We start from the raw sequence: 22,928 nt of genomic DNA, 5'->3' as shown, positions 1-22,928 counted from the left end.
CGGGGGTGAGCTGGAGCCTCTGCCAGCTGTCATAGGGTGGCGGCAGAGACCAAATTTCTACCGTACTGGCTTTTTACCTGGATGGACGCAATTCATATCGGCGTCCTATATACCAGGATGTCTTTTCTTTAATGTGGTTTATGTTAATTTTTTTCTTAGTGTTTTTTGTTGTCTCCTCTCTGAAAGATGCTGCTTTCATAATGTTAACAAATCTCCAGCGGTCAACAAAATGACTCATAGTGTATCAAAACATTTCAGGAAAAAACTCATACAATCATGAATCCATGATCTAATCACTGAGCATTTAAAACTGTGCTGGAAGTGCAGTGGGACACACAGTGGAACATCACAGCTGCTGTTTACACGGTCAAATTAGATTTAGGCCTTTTAGAATATTTTACCAGGCCTTGCAGTTATTCTGGGTCATGAATCAAAGATCTGTGTGTTCCCCTTCCGTGACCCACTTGTTGAGCTGTAGCTGCAACCATCACGAAGCGGCTGCATCTGCCGATGTATTTTACAAGACACAAGAAAAAAAAATGTATGCTCTTTATTAAGTCAACAGTTTATGCACTTTAAAAATGTACAAAATGCTTGTGGGATATGATGGTGGTGCACCTCGCCCAGACAAACAGACCAAACAGGCTCCTCACATCAGTGCGGCGTGCCGCTACAGACAGGAGTGGTTTCACCAAAGAGCTACACACACACATGCACAATACAGGATGTGTTGCTCCAGAAGCCGAGTCACATGGCAAGGTTGGCGCTTGGCGCCTCTTCCCATCGCATCACAAATTATTTAACTGTCTAGATTTGGGAATTCACCCTCCGTGCAGCCAAAACATTGCACGCACGCACACACACACACACACACACACACATTTTCACAGACGCACACACACACTCCCTGACTCTTAGTTTTAACAGGTCCTGTTATGCTATCATTAAAAGACATACATGTATATGTTCACAATTGCACATCAGAGCGAAGAGACGGCGCAGGTCCGGGTGTCAGGTCCTGCGCTTGAATCCTGATTCTGCAGCCGTGTTCAGGTCGTGGCGACAGAAGACAAAATATTCCCCCGCCCCGCCCCCGACAGCCAATCAGATGACTCACGCATGAGACACATCGACTGCCAGTTTAAAATAATAATAATGATAATAATAAAAAAAACACATCTCAAATATTAAGACTTTTTTGGTTATGCTTCTTCCTCACGGGTGCTCAATGTTCAAAATTTGCAAAGTGAGTGAAATTTTTAAAAAGGCACCAAGTGGTACATGAAACCTCAGCAGCAGCTTTTCATGTAGAATAACAGTCACGAATCAACCAAATGCTTTTTAGCTGATGGATCGTGACACCAGTGTTACCGTCAAAGCTGTGCTTTTCACACCGTGTTCAACTTTTCCCAGCTCTTATAAAAGTGTTATTCTGCTTTACTTCTCCAGACGCCTGGATCTGAAACCTTGCCTTGTCCATCTGTTGGCATCAGGGTTCCTGTGAGGAGGAGAGCCTCAGGACGAACGGAGACGACGGTGAAACAGGAAGTGACTGGGAGCCTCTGCCATGCTACGGACACGAGAACTTTATCGGTACTTTTCCCTTCGGCCGAACAAAGACCAAAGAGCGGCTTTTCTCAGTGGGCCGGGTGTTTTGGTTTTAGTCCTGATTGACAGTGAGTGTGACATGTGAGTCGTCCAAGGTTCGGAGGAGCCTTTTAAGCAGGCGCTCGCTACGAGCTCTTTGGCAGATGGATCCACACGATGAATCCAAAGGAGAAAACCTCAACCCAGTCCATCAACTCCCACCAGAAGACGTGGCTCTGGTGCTCGCTGGTCCCCACCGTCCACTGTTAAGTCCCTGTGCAGCTTTAGTGCGCCTGCTGCTTCAATCTGCCCTCCTTGATGTATGCAAACAAGCAAAAGAAAAAAAAAACCCTCCGTATATTTTCCACTGGCTGAGAGTCTTTGTTTCACGACGTTCACACCTCCTGGGGATTCTGAGGCGGCTCCGGGGCTGCCGCCGCCGCCGCCGCTGCTGCGCCGCCGGGCTGCAGGCGACAAATGGGCTTGTTGCACATTGGGCAGACGCTGCGGATCTCCAGCCATTTCAGCAGACACCTGCAGGGAGGCGGACAGGCAAATACATCAGGGGGAAAGTCACAGCTGGGCTGCAGGGCGAAAGGCAACGACACAAACTCCCGACCAGCCGCAGCTAGACTGGGATCGTCGCACACAGCACACAGCAGAGAAATAGCGGCGGCAGCAGAGTCAGACTTGACGGTGAAGAAAAGGAAACCGAGCGTTGTTTGGTCCTACCTTTTGATTAAACAGTTGATTAAACAGTGCATGGTGTGATTTATGCAACAAGAGTGTCGCACAGGAGCAACACCTGCAACATATAACATCCCCCTAACAATTTTCTCTTTCAGGGGGTTGAAAAAAAAAGGTGACAAATTTCAGTGAAATTTTAAGTTACACTTATTCATTATTTATTCTTTTTTCTTTGAAGTTTGTTATATTTTGGTATCTGATTTTTTTTTTAATTGATTGATTGATATCGCAATATCGACCCCAAAAATCTCCATTATCATATCGGAATTTGAAAAATTCAAAAACACGACTCGCTGCACGAGTTGGAAGGGAGCTTCTTCATCAGAGTTCAAACTTACTTCTTGTGGAAGGCGTGAGAACACGGACACACGCCCAGCTCGTCCCGGCTGCGGAACTCCTCCAAACACACCGCACACGTCTGCTGCAGAGGCAGGGTGGGAAGGAAGACACAAAAGGTTACAGGAAAAACCACACCCAGCACCAGAAAGTGCAGATAATACAGGGAACATAAATACGCATCGTTATCCAACCCCCTGAATCCCAACAGCTAAAACCTTACGCTAAAATATTACTTAACAAACATGAACTGGATATTTGATAGAAGAAATAAAGGATCGCTGTTCACCAATCGGAAGTGACAGGACGTTTGGATTTCACAATGTGCTGTGAGCTGCAAGCAGCTTTACAAATGATGCAAATAAAAAAACCAAAAAACGGCATTTGATCCAAGGTTTGTGCGTTTGCGACAACCATCTTTAAACCACCAGCGTGGCGTCTTTCTTGCCCAGCAAAATGTCCAAAGCCAACTGGGGTTTTTCTGCCCTTTCAAGAATTAATGTGTTTTTCTTTAAGACTTCTAATTGGTGGCTGCAGCCTGGTCGGTCGCTCTGGGAGGATGGTGTCCTCCTCCCCTTCTGGCCTTGGACCACGCCAGTGACTCAGATGTTCGGAATGCAAGCTATCTCCACTGACATGGCAACCACCACATCCCCTGACCTGGCGGCAGTGGAGTGACTCTTTCCTAGATGTTGTCACGGTGGAATGGTCGGTGGCTCCGATGCATGGGTCCAACCTTAAGACAATTAAAGCTTGGGAAGAGGCTTACAATTTGGTTAAAGAGTGTGTGCACGTGACCGTCTGTAATTTTGTCTGTATTGGACAGAGACATCCGGGTGTGTGCCGGCGGGGGCGAGAGAGGGGGTTGTTCTGTTGAATCTGTAAATGACACGACTGTGACCTGAAACGTGATTGCTGCTGTGTCTCAGCTCGTCCTGATTGGCTGCGTCTTGACGTGTCTGAAAGCGATGTTCTCCAGAATGGTTCTGATTGGCCAAATAGATCATGTGAGTTCCAGTGGCCTGATGGGAAGTGACACTACTGCGCACGCTCTATGGGCCCATGAATGCAGAGGTCAAAAACTGTTTCGGCACCTGCGCTGGGTGAGCAACTTCACTGAAATGAATGGGCCGCCATCTTGGAGGTTGGGGGTGTGGTCATAAGGGGGCGCTAGAGCGGCCGCCGAATCATCCCCTTCTGACTCCTCCACCTCTGAGAGACGCCGAACCCCTCCCCCCCCCTTTAGCTTGGCACCATCACTGCCCCCTTTTTTCCCGCCCGGCGGCCGTCAACTTACTCCGAGGAGGCTCAGCTTCTTCCCCGCCCCCTTCAGCACCACCTGTCGGACGGAGAGGAGAAGAGAGGAGAGGTGTGAGGACAGAAGCCAGAAGTCAAGAGTGACAAACAGGCGGCAGCGTGGAGGCGTCACCTCGCTGTAGCCGTACTGCTCCCGTCCTCCCCGCCGACGCAGCCTGCAGAGACAAACACGCAAACGGTAGAAAACACACACACACACACACACACACACACACACACACACACACACACACACACACACACACACACACACACACACAATCAACCGGTGGCGTCATGGAAACTCTGCCGCTCGACTGCAGCTCCGTGCTGCCCGGGACACGTTTCAACCTGCCGCCTCAACCACAGGGGACACCGCCGCTGGCTGGAATTCGCACAATGCCAGTTTCAAGTAGCGGCCTGTGTGTGTGTGTGTGTGTGTGTGTGCGCGTTCTGCACGAGCAGATTGTCAAAACTCCAAGCAACAAGTACAGACTGACTGTACTTGGATGTCACTGATTTTTAAACAGCAGCCACTTTCCTTTTCCTCTTTGCCCTGTTTTTCCTGAAAAACCAGTCGCCTGCAGGGATTGCAGAAGATTTTAGCTGGAGCAGAAATCACACGCAGCTTCGTCAAGGCGAGCACCAGCGACTGGCAACTGGCGGCGCTGGTTAGCTGCGTCAACTGACGGCTTCAAAATTTCCCTTCTGGCCAAAAAGGCTGAGTTTTGCATCCCGTTCTTCCAGTTGAGTGTTTGACCCTCGACGTGTGAAGAGGTGCTCAGTCTGACCACACAGACGTTGATTGGAGCAATTTTTTCAAAAAACATTTTTATGTTTCCAGGATTTTTTGCGACAGGTTTTATTAAATGGAAGATTAGCTCACGAATGAGGTTTGCTTAACAACATAATTAAGTGATTGTGATATTTGTGCACAGCCTGTTTAGGTTTTTCCAGTCCGACACATTTTTGGGTATTTTACAATTTGTCCAAGAACACTTTTTGTTGTTTTTTAATTCAAACTACCCGGCTGCAGCAGCTCAGAGTGCAATCCCGCCGTGTGTGTCTGGCATACCTGAAGAGGTAGCAGCAGAAGATGAGGCTGAGCATGAGGACGAAGAGGCCGATGCCCAGGATGATGATGTAGACGTTGAGCGGCAGGTGGAAGATCTCATGCGACGACATGCTGGACGGCTCTGCGACAACAAAGACGAGTGGACGGCGTGAGACAGATAGACGAGTGGCAGGCAGCCGACGTCAACTCAGCCTGCATGATGGTGTGGATCAAGGGCCGGATTAGGGTTTCCTCTCCCTGCAGTATCTGCAGGTGCGTTCAGAGGCAGAAAATGCTGCTCCCCCCCCCCCCCCCCCCATTGAGGTGAGGAAACCCAAAAAGAATGAATGAATGAATATATTCCTGTGTGGCAGCGAGGGGTAAAAAAAAAATCTTCAATCTAATACTTTAAACAGTAGAAAAATGTAAATATCTGACACAGAAACCAGTGAGCAGGGGCCGTATTTAACGGTCAAACTGTCCCATTGGAACGTCTGAAATGCACTAACTGGATCCAAACGACTGTCTTGAAACAAAGAACAATTCAGGGGCCTTACATGGATTCATGTCTCCTAGAAAGTTCAACATGCGGCCGCGGTCAGTCGCCACACCGAGGCGGCGCCGCCGCCTGCATGGCGCCGCCTTCTGAAACTCGCCAGGCGTGACGGAGGAACACTCAACACAAACTCAACATACACACACACGGATCGTGTCACACATGGCATCCAAAGACTGCGATCCAAAGACATTAAGAGAGTCGCCACGTTGTTTCGATGCAGCGTTGCTCAGTATTTTTTATTGTGGGTTTTTTTTTGGAACAAACGCTCAGACGACAGGGGGGACGAAGCTTCCGCGACCTCCTGCTCTGTGGACACCGCACTTTGATTTCTCCAGCAGCCTTTCAAGTTCATCTCTAAAGCCACAGGATCAAACGGCAGCGAGGAACGCCACCCCTCCAGCTCGCTGACAAGCTCAGGGCTGCGCAGCCTTTTTTTCTTTTTTTTTTTTGGCACATATTTTTGGTTTCGCCGTCTCGGCTCGGTCTCGCTGCGGCCTGACAAACATTGTTTGGAGCCACAGATGGCAGCCATTCGTTGCTAAAAAGCCCCAATAAAAGCCACTAAACGCTACCTGGAGAGACTGCAGTTAGTGAGTCGCTGCTCAACACCAGAGAGCCTTCAACAGCCAACGAGAACAAACCAGCTAAAGCCTCCGCAGGCTCCGACGCTGACCTCAATCCACGCTTAATGTTGTCTGGCGGCGAGAAAAGCCAAAGGAAGAGACGACAGACAGGCAAAAAACAAACAGAACTAAAATGAAGCTCTAAAAAAAACAATCTCACTCAAGTGCCGGACCAGTTTGGCAGCTAAAGAGTCAAAGCAAATGAGAGCAACCATGGCAAAAAAAAAATCATCAAAAGTGCTACAATGCAAAATGCCAGTTTGGTGCCAGCGTTGATCAGAGGGGATCAGATTGAATTGGCTTGATGAAGGAAAAGAGGACAAACACATAAAACAGGCCTGTGGGACTCTGACGCTGTCTTCATACTTTAATTCCGCTGCTAAATAAGGCGCTGTGGCCAACTGCATTCATAATCCTATCAAGATGTTTGCATAGTTTCCACAAAAATACTCCAGTAATTTTCCAAGTTGCATTTAAACAATTTCGGGAAAACAAAAGTCGTCCTATTTTTAGGTCTATTCTTTTGTTGTTTCCCAGACGGACTTCAGGGGAACATTTTCAGCGACACGCTGGCGTTTTCCTGATTCCAAACCGCTCTTTGCTCGGAGACGACCGTCAGTCACCCGTAACGTCGCTCAAACAACCATCTCCAAGTGGATTTTGGAGGCCTGACGAGCTTCACACAAAAGCACTTCGCACGTCTGACACCAACACATTTTTCTGACAAAGCAGACGACACCTGAGTCGAAACACACAGCCGCTGAACTGTGATGTATTTGTGCGTCAGTGCTGCCGCTGACCTTCAAGGCCTCCGAGCAGGTGTTTGCCAGTTTGACCGCAGCGATATTTTTCATTCCACACGTCGCATGTAAGCTTTCACCCAAAAATGCAAACTATTTCTCAGGTTCCAGCGCTGCAACTCGCACTGCAGTGGTGACCCTCTGGAGTTCGCAAGGCCTCGCTGAATTAACCTCGGCTGCGGTGCCCCGTGTGTCTGAGTGGCTGTTTGGCCTGTTTGGGGGAAGGAGACGGCAGCTGCAATCTCAGCACCAATGTTAGTGAATGATTGATAAAGCAGAGGCCACTGTGCAGCAGGGCCACGACTGCTGAGAAGTAGCGGCTGATTTGGATTCGGGGGGTTTTGCAAACTCACTTCAACCGTGAACTCCAAAAAAAACAGACAGTATTCCGGAAGTCACTCCCCAGAAATAAGGAAAGTCCTGTGGCTGAAAGCTATCCCAGGCTAGTGACCACACCCCCAGTCTCTTTCACTGCTAAGCAGTGATATCTGTGTGTATATTTTTGTCAGATATTTCCTCTCCTGTCACGCCTGTTTCTGCACAGCAACACTTCCTGTCTCTGTGAAGCACGGCTGCCAGTATGGCTCGAATCCTTGTGCCATCGTAGTCGTATGCTCCTGATGCTGACGCTTTACATCTGCTTAACATTGCTGTTCCTTTTCCGCTGTAGCTGACGCTCTCCTGGCACTGTGTCTGACCTCTGACCCCTCTCCAGCCCTGCGCCCACCACCTTGGGGTCATCAGATACACAGGGGATGAGAGCACAGGTGGGATGGGGTGGGGTCCCCACAGAGGAGTGACTGAATTGTCATGACGCCAACAGACAGACAGACAGGTTGCAGCTGGTGTGAGTCCAGCAAGCGCAACAAAGAAGAACCACAGGGCAGGGCTGGGTCTGCAGGATCTGGCACGACACACTGGGACCAGAGACTATTTGATGATGTCATCCAGAACCTCCTGTGCTCAGAGTTGGTTTTTATTTCTCTGATTAGACAAATGTTTTCTTTCTTACACACAACTGAAGTTATCCAAATCCCCCCTCACCTGCCTGTAGATGCACTGGTAGTGTGTGTGTGCGTGTGTGTGTGTGTGTGTGTGTGTGTGTGTGTGTTGGGAGGGGGGCAGCTGAGGGGAAGACTGAGATAGAAAGAAGACAAAGATGGAAAACAAACGTGGCAGGCTGCTCACAGCTGTGTCTCATCCTGCACAGTAGTGTTTATTTAACTTAGCGTGAGCAGCATAACACTGCACTTCACAAATCTTTGTGAAAACTTGCTGTTTATGTTAGTTTGTGCTCGTGTGCGCGAGAATCCAGGAGGTTTATAGAGATGAACTTCAACACGAAGTTTCCTTTGGTGTAGTGATTATTTACGTTACGGTAAAGGCAACTAGATGAGACACGGGTTTTTTAAAGGGGCATTTTTCAAGCAGTTCACTCAAAGGAACGTGAAGTCGTAGGGGATTTTTTTTTCCTCCAAGAAAGAAAAGGAGGTTGGCTGGTTGGTTCCGAAATTGTCGCCAAAAGAACCAGAACAACAAGTCAAGAACGAGCACAAGTCGTCGTGAGACTTACTGTGTTTTCTGCAACGCGCCGCGGCCGTAACAACCAGTCCTTTGACTACTTCGTGAAATCCATGTAAATGGGATTAAAATTCCAGTCCAAGGAATCACCAAGTCACTTTAAAACACTACTAGGGGATTTTTAATTAAAAGCGACCATTTCACGTTTTGTTAATGGTCGTCTTGAATGGAGCGAGAACGAGCTCAGTTCCAGACGCTCCTCATGGAGGAGGAGCAGCAGCAAACGGACCAAAACAATAGCGCGTTCCATTTTAACGAGGAAGTCGGAACTTTTTGAGACTTCCCATTTGCATGCGTCATACGCCACGCCCCCTGACGTCACGCCCCAGCTCGTATAATCCAATATGGCTACTCCCTGTGTTGACAAATCCGTCGATATAAAAGTTGCACTCTAACGCTGTATTATTATTTTTTTTTCACACGAACCCAGTCCTATTTTTGTCCCACTGAGTAATCGTCACGACGTTTTTGTTTTTCATCAACTTGTGCACACGTTGTCACGTTACGGCTGCATGCAAACGATCGGTTTGTGGGTCGGGGTTAGCAAATTACGCTAACAACAACGACAACAGAAAACGGAAGCGGCCATCTTGCCTTTTGTCGCTTTCTTCTTCTTCGGTGGAGTTAAACGACATTAAGCTCTCTCCTGCCGTCTAGTGTTTTCCATTGAAAAGCATTTTGGATACTTAAAACCTTGATTTGGCATAATTTACGCGTGTATAGCAAGAAAGGGTCCGGCACACCCACCCACTCCCCCCTTCTCACACACATTTTTACATCGTTGATTATGAAATGTACATAAGGAGTGGCTTGTGTAAAAGAGACGACCACATCGTGCCAACATCATGCGTCAGAAGGAGACATTAATGGGGTTTTACTGCCACCAGCTGGATGAGATTAGAGTTATCGCAAGATCCGCTTATAATTCTACAATTAAAATATGTAACCATATAACACACATTTCTGTAATATGTAAAACAAAGTGAAAAGATGAACAGCTCTTTAAAAAAATATATCTATTAAAAGAAGTGCCAATATTTTTTCCCCTTCTCTTCAGATTTTTTTTTTTTAATTCTAAAAGCGGTGACTTAGTGTCCTTGAGTCTCATCATAATGGCTCTGAGTCAGCAGTTATTTCTGCTCTTCGTCCTGTCTTCCTGTCCGACATTGACGTCAGCATCAAAAGCTTTGTACTTCTGCCTCACAGTTAACAGATGGAATTCTGAAATGCATTTACCTCACCTCATTCCCCAGCTCTTTTTTTTTATTATTTATTTTTTTTATTGACAGACAATCTGTTTAGGTCTCCAGGTGTCCTGCTGATCTGTAACCAGCAGGACATTTGGATACAATGTGAGCAGAACGTTCTGCTCTGAGCGAGTCCCATGCAAGTTGTTTTGAATTATGAGAGAAGCAGCATGATGTTTTTTTTGTGTGCGGTCAGCCCTCAGCACTCGACCGTCTGGAGTGCTTATCTAGTGTTCATATTTCTTATGATAGCCAGTATCACTTTATTGTATCAAAGATTGTTTTTTATTGAGGGATAACAAGAGTTTGGATGTTGGAAGGATGCTTGCCCTGCCTAGTTTCTTCTGCCTTTATACTGTGAATGTTCACCTCTTCACATACAGGCCAGAGTTTCTGCTGTTTGGAGCAGCATTGCTTAAAATCACACTAATCAATCACTAGTCGGAGTTGCAGTCAGTAGTTGAATTCTAGCTACTGACTGAGGGTATTTCTGATGAAGTAGAAGAACATCCACTTGGGAAATCAGAGTCTATATAATGGATTAGAGCACAGTAAAGGTTAATCAATTTTATTGTCATTATAGATTGTGCACTGGTTGCGAGGTCAGAGCAGCAGCTGGCAGCAATGACATCTAAAATCGTTAAATTCTCCTCCCTCCCTAAAAACAGTTGGGGAGCAAGACAGCCCATTGATAAAAGGGCAGTCAACTACAATTTAAAGTCAAATAAAACGACCATTTTCTGATTTTACGTCTCCACTTTCTCGCTGTCTTTTTGATTTCACTATTTGAGCTCTGAAAGTTACTCACATTCACTCATTTTCTTGGTTTGAAGAGGCCTTTCTCTGTGTAGCTTTATTTTTAATTGAAGAAAAACAAAGCTACAACTCTAAATTCGGTGTTGTCATGTGAGAGGAGGACGTAGCAACAACCGTGACTTGGTAATTCCAGTAAAAACATGGTGGATTCGACGGTCGTGACGCGCGCGCACACACACACACACGCACACACACAGGGACGCACGCACTCACTCACGCATGCAGACACGCACACACACAGGCGCACACACACACGCATCTGCATACGCACCTGCAATTCCCTGCCGCCGCCACTGGGAGTCTTCCCGCACCGGTGACGGTGCTGCGGGCAGCGGGGAGCCACTCGCTGCATCATCCAGGCAGCCCGGCAGACACTCGCCGCTCGGCTCCGCGACCAACGTCGGCTCCATCATGGCTCTCAACATCCCCGGCGTGATCGTCATGGTCTTCTTCTACCTGCTGGTGCTCGCCATCGGCATCTGGGCCTCCTTCAAGTCCAAGAAGGAAGCAAAGAAGGGCCACGGGGATAAAACGGAGATGGCGCTGCTGGGCAACCGTGGCATCAACCTGGTGGTCGGCATCTTCACCATGACAGGCGGGTAACTGCAGCACATGGACGGGACAACATGGAGTCGGCGTGCGGCGTTCTCGCTAATTTATTTCAATCATTGTTAATGCATTAAAAAAAAAAAACAACCGGAAAACAATCCGCTTCGCATTCTCCTGCCATAAAAAAAGAAAATATTTTATTCTCGACGCAAAATCCTTCCCTGCTCTTTGAAAAACCCGCCGTTTATTGAATACCAGCACTTTCTGCGTAACTACGTGTCTAAATGTGTATATTTGGTTGTAATATTATGTATTTTTATCCCATGAAACTAGTGGAAAATAGGTGGATGAATTGTTTGAACTGGGAGCGATAAAGGATAGAGGCGGGTTAAAAAAAGAAAAAGAGGTAAAAGAGGAACCAATTGTTTGTCGGAAATGAAGGAGAGTCCTGTTACAGTGTCATGAGTGAGGGAGTTCCACTCATGACTCAGAAAAATCTGAAAAAAGAATAAACAGCGATGCTTTAATATTTTATCTGCATCATTCGACCCGGAATTTCTAAATGATGATGTTTTTTCACCGCACAGCAGCTCGTCGTGGAGTCCACGGTTTCATTCTGAATTCACGTTTGAAGTGTTTTTAAAAGTGAAATCTGTTAATGGGGGAGGGGGAGGATCGGGCATGGTGGTTTGTTCAGCGTTTGTGTCTGATTCTCCTCCAACCTGGCAACCCAGAGCGCGTCATCTTCTGGAAGCGATGTAAAAGAATTTCCGTCAGCTTCCACCGACACTTTACACCAGAGAACTGAAATGGTCAGTCGGGTTTGGTGGACGAGGGTGGTGGCGGTGGTGACAGGGGGTGGAGGGTGGTGGGGAGCTTCCCCAGTAGACCTCCTGCAGACAACCACCTAATTTCTGGTTAACTGAACCGTTTCGAACCAGTAGTCATGAGGTTTGTCATCTGTTGATTCAAAACCAGAGCAGTTCCTTTCGCGCTGCGGCGGCGGCGATCAACCAATCGGCAACATCTACATACAAACCTGCAGGACGCCACAGCCCAACTGGATGCAACAATTGTGTCAGAATTTGGGTTAAGGCGAAAAAATAGAAGAAGGTCGAAATTAGATTAGGACTGGTTGAGATCGAGCGAAAGCCAAGAAATCGGACACAGTGTTGACTAAACACTGCAGCTCTGCCGCCTCAGTCCTTAATAAGGGCTGCATGAGACGCTGACCCTCAGCCCAGCCGGGCCCACCGGCACGGCCAAATATAGGTAAAGTCTTAACGCTAACCTGCCCTAAAATTAAGCTGTGGCTGTTCTGCTGAGCGTGAGAGCAAGTCGGAAAAGAGGACAAAGTAGCACGAAAGGAGCCGCCTGGTCAACTAAACACCAAGTCTGATGTGAAAATAACACATTTGATTCCAGTGCCAGTGTGTGTGTGTGTGTTTCTTCTCTCTTTTTTTGTTAAAAAAAACCCCACAATTTGACCGTGTTTGCTAAACAGTCACTGGCAGTTGCTAACGTTCCCACTGTTATTTTGTCCCCCAACTGTGTTTGTCTGTTTGTTTGTTTGTGAAACAGCGACGTGGGTGGGCGGCGGCTTCATCGTGGGCACAGCGGAGGCCGTGTACAACCCCTCCATGGGTCTGACCTGGGCCGTGATGCCCATCACCGCCACCATGTGCTTCATCATCGGTGAGATGTGTTCAGAGTTCTGAGTTTCGCAAAAAAATCTGCTCTCTCGCGGTTAAGAGTACGGCCAGAAACAATCAGGGTCCTCAGAGGAGAAAAGGAGGCGGGGCTACAGCTGGGGCTTTCCTGACTGACAGTATCTGAATGATCAGTATCAGAATGCCCTTTACTGTCAGCATACAATGAATAACCAAACTGAAAGGCTTTCCACATTCAGTGCAGTCAGATTGAAAAACAGAGAGAGAGAAAGACAGTTTAAAAAAGTCTCACTACTCACTCACTATATACAAAGAATCTTGAAGGTTAAATTACAAAAACATTAAATATTAAAGTGTTAAAAAGTTAAAAAAAAAAAAAAAAAAAAAAGGGGGTAAACCGTTGTCTACATGTATATGGCTCATTTATGTCATTAGGTGGGTTTATCTCATATGAGAGTTCAGGATGGTTCCATCTCGGTAAGAAACAGTTTTTCTGATCTAGCGCCACCTCTGGCACCAACAGGAAGCCTTCAGCCGCCTCCCACTGGTGGTGGTGAAAACCAGAGTTGAAGCTGCGATCTTTCTGATTGGTTCTCGCCTTCCCAAACATTTCCTCCTAAAGCCGCCCCCTCCCCCATGGAACAATCAGTGAAATGTTCCATCAGCTGACCAGCTGATGGAACGTCCTGTCATTGGCTGCAGCTTCAGCCAATGACAGGGCTCGGTCAGCTGATGGAACGTCCTGTCATTGGCTGCAGCTTCAGCCAATGAGAGGGCTCGGTGCGGCGTTCCAGCCGGACATGAGACCAGCTGCCTATCCACACAGCCACCGTGAGCAGTGATATTCCGCCGGGGGGGGGGGGGGGTTGCGTGTGTGTGTGTTTGTTTGTGTGGGTGTGTGGGGGGGGTGTTTGCCCTAAATTTCCGCTCAGAAGTATAGAAAGAGCCGTGCTGGTGAAAAAAAGAAAAAAATGAAAAACTGTGCTGCCGCCACATCAATGATTCATGCAGATGCATCTACTGGCAGCTGACGCCAAGCAGGTTGAAAGCAGAAGCCTGGATGAACTTCGACTTCCTCTCATTACTGGTTGAGATGACGGGGAAAAAAATTAGAATTTTTCACACTGGTGGCATGCAAAGACACGAGAGCGCTGGGCCTGAGCTCGTTCTGACTGTACGCTGTTTTCTGGGAGGTTTTTTGGATGTCAGTTTGGCCATTGTTTGACACGCAGTAGCCCTCAGGTCTTTCGGAGTGAATGAAGCCTGAATGAATGAAGTTGAATTCAATGGCCGGCGCCACATGAAACGAAACGTGCAAAGAATGAAAAAAGGAGAAGCAAATCATGCAAGTTTTGGTGTCGTTTTCGTTGCCGTAACTGGCTGGCAAGCCAAGTGGCAAACCGCTTTCTGCTGAACAGCTTCCTGTGGAAAACACCCAGTCAGCCTGTCTGTCTGTGTCTGTCTGTCTGTGTCTGTCTGTGGAGCTGTCACCCACTCCAGGGTTATGCAGTGAGATGAGCCGCCCAAACTGAATTTTTGCAGCCGCAGTCCGAGCATAAATAACTCTCTGATCTCCTCCTCCTCCTCCTCCTCCAACTCCCTCTTGTCCTTCTCATCCTCCACCTCACTTCCATCCAGGTGGCCTCTTCTTCGCCGAGCCAATGAGAAACAACAAGTACGTGACCATGATGGATCCCTTCCACATCAAATATGGGAAGGTGCCGATGGCCGCCCTCTCGCTGGCTTCGCTCATATCGGAGATCATGTGGGTGACCGGAACACTAATAGGATTAGGTAAGAATTTCTCGCCGCCACACATGTGATAGGTGTGTGTGTGTGTGTGTGTGTGCGTGTGTGTGTGTGTGTGTGTGTGTGTGTTCAGCGCAGCTCCGAGGTGTGAAAGACGAGCCCGAGATGCTCGTAGACACTCGAGCAGCGATGACGCAGCGCTAACAGGAGCAAAGTGGTCCAGCAAAGAGTGGAGGCTGTTATCTAAGAGGAAGAGGAGGAGGAGGAGGAGGAGGAGGTGCTGGAGCTGGGGCCACGCCCCTGGCTGTAGTTTTGGAATTCGGCGTTAAGTAGCTGCCGAGCTTTGACCCCTGAGGCGGCCGGCGCGATACACCACCACCGACCGACGGCCAGCGGAAACACTTTATAACTGGAGCAGCCGTGGTTATTTTTGGGCCGTCCTTATCTTTGCTCAGAGGGGGGAAGGGTCACAACACAACACTTTATGAGGGTCCGACTGAGGTCTGAGCCTGAAAGAGGCTCTTAAAGGGGCCCCGAGTATGAAAAAGTGACTTTTAGTTACTGGGCAGCTCTGTTTGCTCCCAGACTAGACGCAGTGGCGGAGTTAGTGTTGCAGTACTGGAGGTTGGTCTTGGTCTCCAGACCACTTTTTAGGGGTCTCAGGCTCGTCTCTGACTTGGAGGCATTTTTACTGGGTCTTGTCTCGGACTCAGACTGGACGGACTGGGGATTTTGATCCAGATCAGTCAGGATTCAGCCAACAATGTAATGACACGATAATAACAGAAAAGAATACGTTCCGTTTGTGACACCCAGAGTGACACCCTGCCCCCTTATTCCTATTTCATTTATTTTTTTCAATTTTCTAAAGCAAAGTTGTTGTTTTTTTAAATAGTTCAAAACACTAGGTGTAATGATATGCTAATATGCTAATGATTGCGTGTGTGTGTGTGTCGCCTGCATCTCCAAAGGCGTCACCATGAGCGTGATCCTAGACCTGTCCTACACTGTGAGCATCTGGATCTCGGCAGCGGTGGCCATCACCTACACCCTGCTGGGAGGCCTCTACTCGGTGGCCTACACTGACATCATCCAGCTCGTCCTCATCTTCATCAGCCTGGTGAGTCACTTCCTGGACGTCTTGTCTTTCATCCTGCCACGTCCTTCGCACCGCAGGTGCACCGAGCCAAAATTAGAATCAACGGTTCAGAAGAATCAGGAGTAGGAGGCCCATTAGCACGCGTTTTCTTTTTAAAAACACACCTTTGATCATCCACAATAAGAGTTCAGAGCCCATCAAAGGCTCAGCCATGTGGCCTACACCGCTTTTGAACTTGCCCAACTTCCTGTTTTACTCGTCAGCTTCACCAGCTGAGATGCTCAGTTGATCATTTTTCACTTGCAAAAGTCTGCATGCCCAAACATCGCAGCCTTCCAAAGACGTCTGTTTGTGTTTGCAGCGGAAAGTTTATATAAAAAAACATATCAGAAAAACAAAAGCACCACCCAAAAAATATTTATCTTGAGGTTTCAAAGCGAGTTCCATCCCAACCCGACCAGGTTCTTGGCCACCCTGCTAGCACACCACCAGGCGTCAGTCACGACGGAGAGCGGCCTGGATGATGCTCCACCTTATGAGCTAATACACACACACGCACTTCGAAATATCGATTACGTGTAAGTGCTTGAAATCCAACTCGATATCAAAGTGAGCATTATGCAATGAAGCCAATAAAAGAAAGGAAATGATCACACAGGGCAGCAGCAGCAGCCGTGAGCTGAGGACTCCAGGAACCTTTGGCTCGATTTATTATTATATCATCCCACACTTGTATTGAGAAGGTTGAGAAGGGTATTTTGTCTGTGTGTGTGTGTGCGTGTGTGTGTGGTGTGTGCACTAGAAAATCGATGAGTGAGTCACGGGTCTATCCTGAACCACTTCTGACAGAAAACACAGCAAACGCTGCAACAAAACGCAGTGTTGGAGTTATTTATGACTTGAGGTCCAAACACTCTTTTATTCCCTCCATCGTCTTCTCTTCCTCTGTCACTTGCAAGAAGACATGAGTTCTTTGCGTGGAAGTCAAGCAGAGTTGAAGTATTTTGAATTTCAAGTTTTAATCCTTTGTGTCGACGCCCAGTTCCTTCGGCCTGCCGTCGCTTTGTGATGATGCTTTTTTTGTTTTATTAAGTCAATGGAACACGCCAGCATCCGTTCTGTTTCCACATGATATAGTGTAAGTTTGTCAAGCTGCAAGTTTACTCTTGAGATGATGATGATGATGATGATGATGATGATGGTGATTGATGGATGGATGGTGATGATGATGACGACTGATAGTTGGGTGGATGATTACGATGACAATTGATGGATGATGATGATGATGACGGTGATTGATGGATGGATGGAGGGATGGATGATGATGATGGTGATTGACAGATGGATGATGATGGTGATTGATGGATGGATGATGATGATGGTGACTGACAGATGGATGATGATGGTGATTGATGGATGGATGATGATGATGATGGATGGATGGATGGATGGATGATGATGATGGTGACTGACAGATGGATGATGATGGTGATTGATGGATGGATGATGATGATGATGGATGGATGGATGGATGGATGATGATGATGGTGATTGACAGATGGATGATGATGGTGATTGACGGATGGATGATGATGATGATTGATGGATGGTTGGATGGATGGATGAATGGATGATGATGATGGTGATTGATGGATGGATGGATGGATGGTGATTGTTGGATGGATGGATGGATGGATGGATGAATGGATGGATGATGATGGTGATTGATGGATGGATGGATGGATGAATGGATGGATGATGATGGTGATTGATGGATGGATGGATGATGATGAGGATTGATGGATGGATGGATGGATGGTGATGGTGATTGATAAATGGATGAATGATGATGATGACGATTGTTTGGTGGATGATAACGATGACGACTGACGATGACCATCATCTCCCCCTAGTGGATGTGCGTGCCCTTCGCCATGATGAGCCCGGCGGTGACCGACATCACCGAGACGGCGTACAACTACACCCTGCAGCCTCCGTGGGTGGGCAGCGTGGACGCAGAGCGAGCCTGGCGCTGGATCGATAACTTCCTGATTCTGGTGAGGCCACTCTGCCGTGGAAGGACGTCCTCTGGGCGGCTGCTTTATCAAGTCGCCGGGCGGCTTATAAAAAAGTTTCAAGTTTGCACTGGAGGGGAGCCAAGTAGGAGCTTTGACTCCATATGAAGATATTGTTCGGTGATCCGTCTTGTGCAAGCCGCCTGTGTTACGTAAAACATTATCCCCAGGTTTGCATAATGTGGATTCCTCGGCTTGAAGTCGACCCTAAAAGAGAAAAAAAGGGACTTTCTCACTTAACTTAACTAGGACTGCGAGATTAAATCCTCTGAGCTCTTGCAGGAGAGGAAGTTCTGGGAAGCTCTGCTGCCGTGACTTCCCTCCGCTCTGTGTTTGCATGACAGAATTCATGAAAAGATCTGTGTTTTCCTGTAAACAGGGACTCCCACAAACATTCCCACAAACATCCTTCCCTTTGTCCTGGGTGTAAAAAATGTTTTGCCGCTGCACGGGATAAAATAGCGCTGAAGCATTTTGGCCAAGTTTAAAATTCATTCAAATTCCCCAAAACATTCAGATTTGCCAAATTTGGCAAAAATAAAGAGGGAGAGATGTGCTTTTTCTGCTTACGTCTCTCTCATCAAAGGTGGAAAACTACAAGAATTTCAGCATAAACCTCCAATCAGCCATGTCTTGGTCATGATGGCTGCCGAGATTAATATTATTTTCATTTATCAGTATTATCCCTAAATTTTTAAATCAAGATGCGCTAAAAAGTGCATTATTTAGCTCTTTGTTTACAGCCTCCTGTTAAAAACAATTCCTTGTCTGGTGGCCTTGGAGAGCGATGGCTGAAGGCTCATCCTCGTGCAGGATGATGGCATCAGTCCCTCCTCATGATGTCATAGCACCGGGCAGCAGCGGCAGCAGCAGCAGCAGCAGCAGCAGCAGCAGCACTTGTTGCCCCGAGGTCGGAGGGAGGCAGCGGAGCCGATCACTCGGTCGACTGTGAGCCTGCAGCAGCTCCGTGTCCCCCAAGAGGCCCAGTTGTATCGACAGCCATTCTGTCTTTTACGACACGTCAGGTCGATTCTCTGGGAGCACAGACAGCTCGGTGCCAGCACTCATCCCCTCCTAGGAGCCCAGAGTCAAAGAAGGATCTGTGGCCAGTGAGAGGAGCTCAAGGACACACATCCTCTTCCTCCTCCTCTTCCTCATTTCCCTCCTCCTCCTTTTCCACCTCCTCCTCCTCTTCTTCCTCTTTCTTCCTTGCATCTCTCCATCCTCCTCTTTCTCTTTCTCACCCCCCCCTACTCCTCCTCCTCCGCCGACTCCTCGTCTCCCACCTCCGTCTTCTCCTCCTCTTTTGGATAAATCCCATAACTATTCTTTGGAAATCCAGCCAATCAAAATATGACCATGGCCCTTCCACCAGTTCTGTGGAAGCAACGGCCACTTTGATGTGCTCTGAACCGCAGTGTTGCATCACTCTGACGTCCTTTTATGAAATATCAGAACCCTGGCCAATGTGTATCAGCGAATAAATGTCCTTGTAAAAAGAGCAAAATAAATTTCTTTAGTGTGTTTTACGACTTTGCTGGTTATAAGTTATATTTTAGTTATATTTTCTAATAATTGTTTAATTTGTGCAATTTGGGGGTAACAGTGACATGGCAAATATTTTTGAATGAATAGAAAGTTAATTCATTATTTCTAGTTGTGATACCAGTGATACTAGTTGTGAAACTTCACCTCCGGAAATTAACAGTTTGATGTTTGTTCACTGGAGTAAAACAACTCACGCACACAATTCTCTGACTATCGGCTGAGTGACAGTGATCGTGGAAAGAGAAGTGCTCTTGACAAGGGCCAAGCTGACTTTGAGGGGACTCCGCCCCCTGACATTGAGAAGGAAGTGAAAGTCTGGACCTCACCCAAACACCAACTGTGCCATGGTTCCTCCTCCTCCTCCTCCTGCAGGGTCTGGGGAACTTGGGTCTGCAGAACTTCCACCAGCGGACGCTGTCGGCCGCCTCCTCCGCCACCGCAAAGATCACCTGCTTCGCCGCCGCCTTCATTGTGCCCACGCTGGGCATCCCGCCCATCCTGATCGGCGCCGTGGCCGCCTCGACAGGTACGGAGCTGGAGATGAACACCTTTCCTGTTAATCATCTTCAACCATCTCTGATTCTTCTAGCAGAATTTGTTGAAATTCAAATCAATTTCTCTGTGCGTGTCTTGACGTTGCTCAGACTGGAACCTCACCTCCTACGGGTCGCCGTCCCCCTTCGAACGAGGGCAGACGGGCCTCATCCTGCCCATCGTCCTGCAGCACCTCACGCCCACCTACATCTCCATCGTGGGCATCGGGGCGGTGGCGGCCGCCGTCATGTCCTCCACCGACTCGGCCCTGCTGTCCGCCGCCTCCATCTTCACCTCCAACATCTACAAGAACATCCTGAGGACTCAGGTGAGGCCAAGACTTTATATATCAGTCTATAAGAAAAAGCACAACAAAACAGAAAAAATCCAGAACTGCAACACTAAATACAACAATTAGAATAATAAAATCAGTGACGTAGAAATGTCAGCTATTTTCTTGTTGGCTACCAAGGAAAGATTTCTGTCTCCTCCACTGTCAGAGACCTTCTCTCCTCCCTCTCTCCACCCCCAGGCGTCGGAGCGGGAGATCCAGTGGGTGATCCGGGTGTCGGTGGTGGTGGTGGGCTTGGCGGGGACGTCCCTCACCTTCCTGGACAACAGCGTGCTGATGATCTGGATGCTGCGCTCCGACCTCACCTACACCCTCATGCTGCCGCAGCTGGTCTGCGTGCTCTTCTTCGACGTGTCCAACGGCTACGGCGCCGTGCTGGGCTGCTTCTCGGGCATGCTGCTGCGGGTGCTGAGCGGCGAGCCGCAGCTGGGCCTGCCGCCCGTGATCAAGTTTCCCGGAGGGGTGGTGGAGGACGGCGTGTACGTGCAGCGCTCGCCCATCAGGACCATCTGCATGCTGTTTGCGCTGGCCGCCACGCTCTTCTTCTCCTACGTGGCGGCGCTGCTCTTCAACAGGGGCCTGATACCCGAGCGATGGGACGTTTTCGAGGTGAAGTCTCGGGACTGTGGGAAGACACCGGGGGGCGCCGCTCCAGACACTAAGGACATGAGTGGACTGGAGGAGCAGAGTGAGAACAACGAGTCGCGCGAGCCCATGTTAGAATCATCGTGCTAAAGATTTGGAACGACGCGTCTCGCCGTCGGCGTGGACTGAAGTAGGGACACGCCCACGTTTCGTGTAACAACACAGCATATCATGACATTTGTACACTTTTTATATTCGGTATAAACAGGAGGGAAGTGCTGTTATCTCAACAGGTTTCTTTTCCCCTTTCTAGCAGTGGTCCCTTTAAGTGCTGATGGAATATGGCCGACACAACATGCTCCGCCCACCCACCCTAACCAGAAATGAAAGTTTCTGGAGGTTGACCATAATTCCAAAGTGCTGCTATTGATTATTTTTGTTTCCGTGGAGACGGAGAGAAAGTCGGAGCGTTAACGCTCCGTTTTTTTCCTCCGCAGCTTCTACTTGTGAGACACAGTGACGCTACAAACGCACAACATACGGTTGTTTCCATTTTTCTCTCTTGAAAACAACAACAGCAACAACAACACGTAACAACACATAAGCTATGCAGTTGTGGAACTATTCTGTTTTGGTATTCTGTGGTGCCGGCGTGCTCAGAGCCGCTCGACTTTGTTGGACCTAAAATAAACCACTTAAAATAGAACAAACAGCTCAGGTCGGACTCGGAACTCGGAATACGCTACTGGTGAGGGTACAAACGCACTTTATTTGTCTTCTGCAGCGACGACAGCGTGTCCGTCCCCCAGCAAGGGCAGTGGGGGTGATTGTTGAGGCGTTGCAGAATCAGATGCAAGATGGAATTTTCCCTCTTTTTTTCCCCCCTCTGGGAACCTGAAGCAGGTAGACGGATCTGAAAATTCCTCCCACCGTGCCAAGCTGCTGAATAAATCCCCCCTCATCCCGTCTTCAGAGGAGCGCCGTGAACAAATATTCATGAAAACACACCTGATACAGAGACTGAAACTGGGCTCCGCCTTCTGCACTTCAAACAAGGCCAAAAAAACACATGAGGAGGGAAGCTTCTCTCAGGACGGACTGATGTGCACCTGTATGAATGTAACCGTGGAGAGAGTGCGAAGCTGTGAAGACGGGAGCCGGGCGGCTGGACTGAGTGCGATCATGTGATCATCTGAATGGAAATAATAATAATAAAACCTCCTCTTTGACCGTCTGCATCACTCTTTTATTGCCTGTGAAACGCAGCTTCCTGTCCTGCGGTCTCACTGCTCTTCTGCATTTGTTGCGAGCAATGTCACCGTGCCCCTGTTTCTAATCTATTTTAATCACCGAGCTGCTGACAGATGGTCTTCACGTGTCTCGCTGGCCTGCTCAGCCTCTTGTTCCTCTCCTGCGTCATTCGTCACTTTGGAGAAGGACACAAAGGGGACGCAAACAACGTCCTTCTTACGTCCGGGACGTCGGTCTGAACTGAAGTCCTCTTAGTCCTCACGATTTAGAGAAAGAGTTGAAAAACTCGTACAACTTGATGCTCTGGTTTGCCAAATATTATTTCATTCATTGAAAAGGCGCAATCTTACTGTCATTTAAGCCAGGTAAGAATTTATTATTTAAAGAATTTATTCTTCAAATTGGAGATTTGTATTTTTTCCCCGACAATTGCAGCCTTAACTAGCTGCCTCTTGTTCTTGTGGGATGAAAAAAAAGGGAAGATTTATTCCTACCACCATCCAGTCAGATTTATCTGCTGTTGTCACTCCTCCACTCTTCTGGCAAAAAATAAGTCACGCTGCAATGCATTTTGGGATACACTGGGCCACTAATCATCCACCAGGTGCATTCGTTGCGTCCTGATTTAGAATCAAAAGGAGTCTTTGAACTGGGAGGAAAAAAGCCTGCAAGGTGACAGTCGCAGCTGCAGTCACTTCCTGCTTCTGTCACAACACAAAGGAAGCTGATTGGCCATGGAGAATTTATAAATAAAAAAAAAAAAAAAAAATACACAGAAAAACGTTTGCAAGGCTGATTTCAGAGGTGAAATCTCTGCAGTCCTGCTGCGTCACAAGGATGAAAATAAATAACTTTAAACAACATAAAAAA

General features: G+C 47.9%; 2 protein-coding genes across 8 annotated transcripts; one reads left to right on the top strand and one right to left on the bottom strand.

Annotated features, from left to right (window-relative positions):
* Nucleotides 1-528: 528 nt before the first annotated feature.
* Nucleotides 529-11,089, bottom strand: LOC142899456 (RING finger protein 122-like). 5 transcript variants are annotated; one of them, XM_076043045.1, is made up of 7 exons: nt 7,003-7,703; nt 5,578-6,967; nt 5,042-5,162; nt 4,100-4,142; nt 3,968-4,009; nt 2,673-2,755; nt 529-2,121 (listed from the first exon to the last, which is right to left on the bottom strand). In XM_076043045.1, exons 3-7 carry the CDS (start codon nt 5,149-5,151, stop codon nt 1,983-1,985), a joined length of 417 nt encoding a protein of 138 aa, XP_075899160.1. In that variant the 5' UTR covers nt 5,152-5,162; nt 5,578-6,967; nt 7,003-7,703; the 3' UTR covers nt 529-1,982. The 5 variants fall into 5 exon arrangements, with proteins under 5 accessions (XP_075899160.1, XP_075899156.1, XP_075899157.1 ...); XM_076043041.1 differs by lacking the exons at nt 5,578-6,967; nt 7,003-7,703 and adding an exon at nt 10,918-11,089; XM_076043042.1 differs by lacking the exons at nt 5,578-6,967; nt 7,003-7,703 and adding an exon at nt 10,918-11,089 and having other exon boundaries at nt 2,673-2,752.
* LOC142899451 (high-affinity choline transporter 1-like) lies at nt 11,058-21,840 on the top strand. Of its 3 annotated transcripts, none has more exons than XM_076043028.1 (8): nt 11,058-11,241; nt 12,777-12,890; nt 14,504-14,659; nt 15,586-15,734; nt 17,627-17,770; nt 19,709-19,862; nt 19,981-20,198; nt 20,403-21,840. In XM_076043028.1, the coding sequence occupies exons 1-8, from the start codon at nt 11,058-11,060 to the stop codon at nt 20,955-20,957; spliced, it is 1,674 nt and encodes a 557-aa protein (XP_075899143.1). In that variant the 3' UTR covers nt 20,958-21,840. The 3 variants fall into 3 exon arrangements, with proteins under 3 accessions (XP_075899143.1, XP_075899142.1, XP_075899141.1); XM_076043027.1 differs by lacking the exon at nt 11,058-11,241 and adding an exon at nt 12,092-12,467; XM_076043026.1 differs by lacking the exon at nt 11,058-11,241 and adding an exon at nt 12,092-12,631.
* The last annotated feature ends 1,088 nt before the right edge of the window (nt 21,841-22,928 follow it).

The sequence above is a fragment of the Nelusetta ayraudi genome, unplaced genomic scaffold (genome assembly GCF_046127955.1).
Source record: "Nelusetta ayraudi isolate G7.1 ecotype Tasmania unplaced genomic scaffold, CSIRO-AGI_Nayr_v1 ptg000072l, whole genome shotgun sequence".
In the NCBI taxonomy this organism is placed as follows: Eukaryota; Metazoa; Chordata; class Actinopteri; order Tetraodontiformes; family Monacanthidae; genus Nelusetta; species Nelusetta ayraudi.
This window is presented reverse-complemented; position numbering and strand designations above follow the sequence as displayed.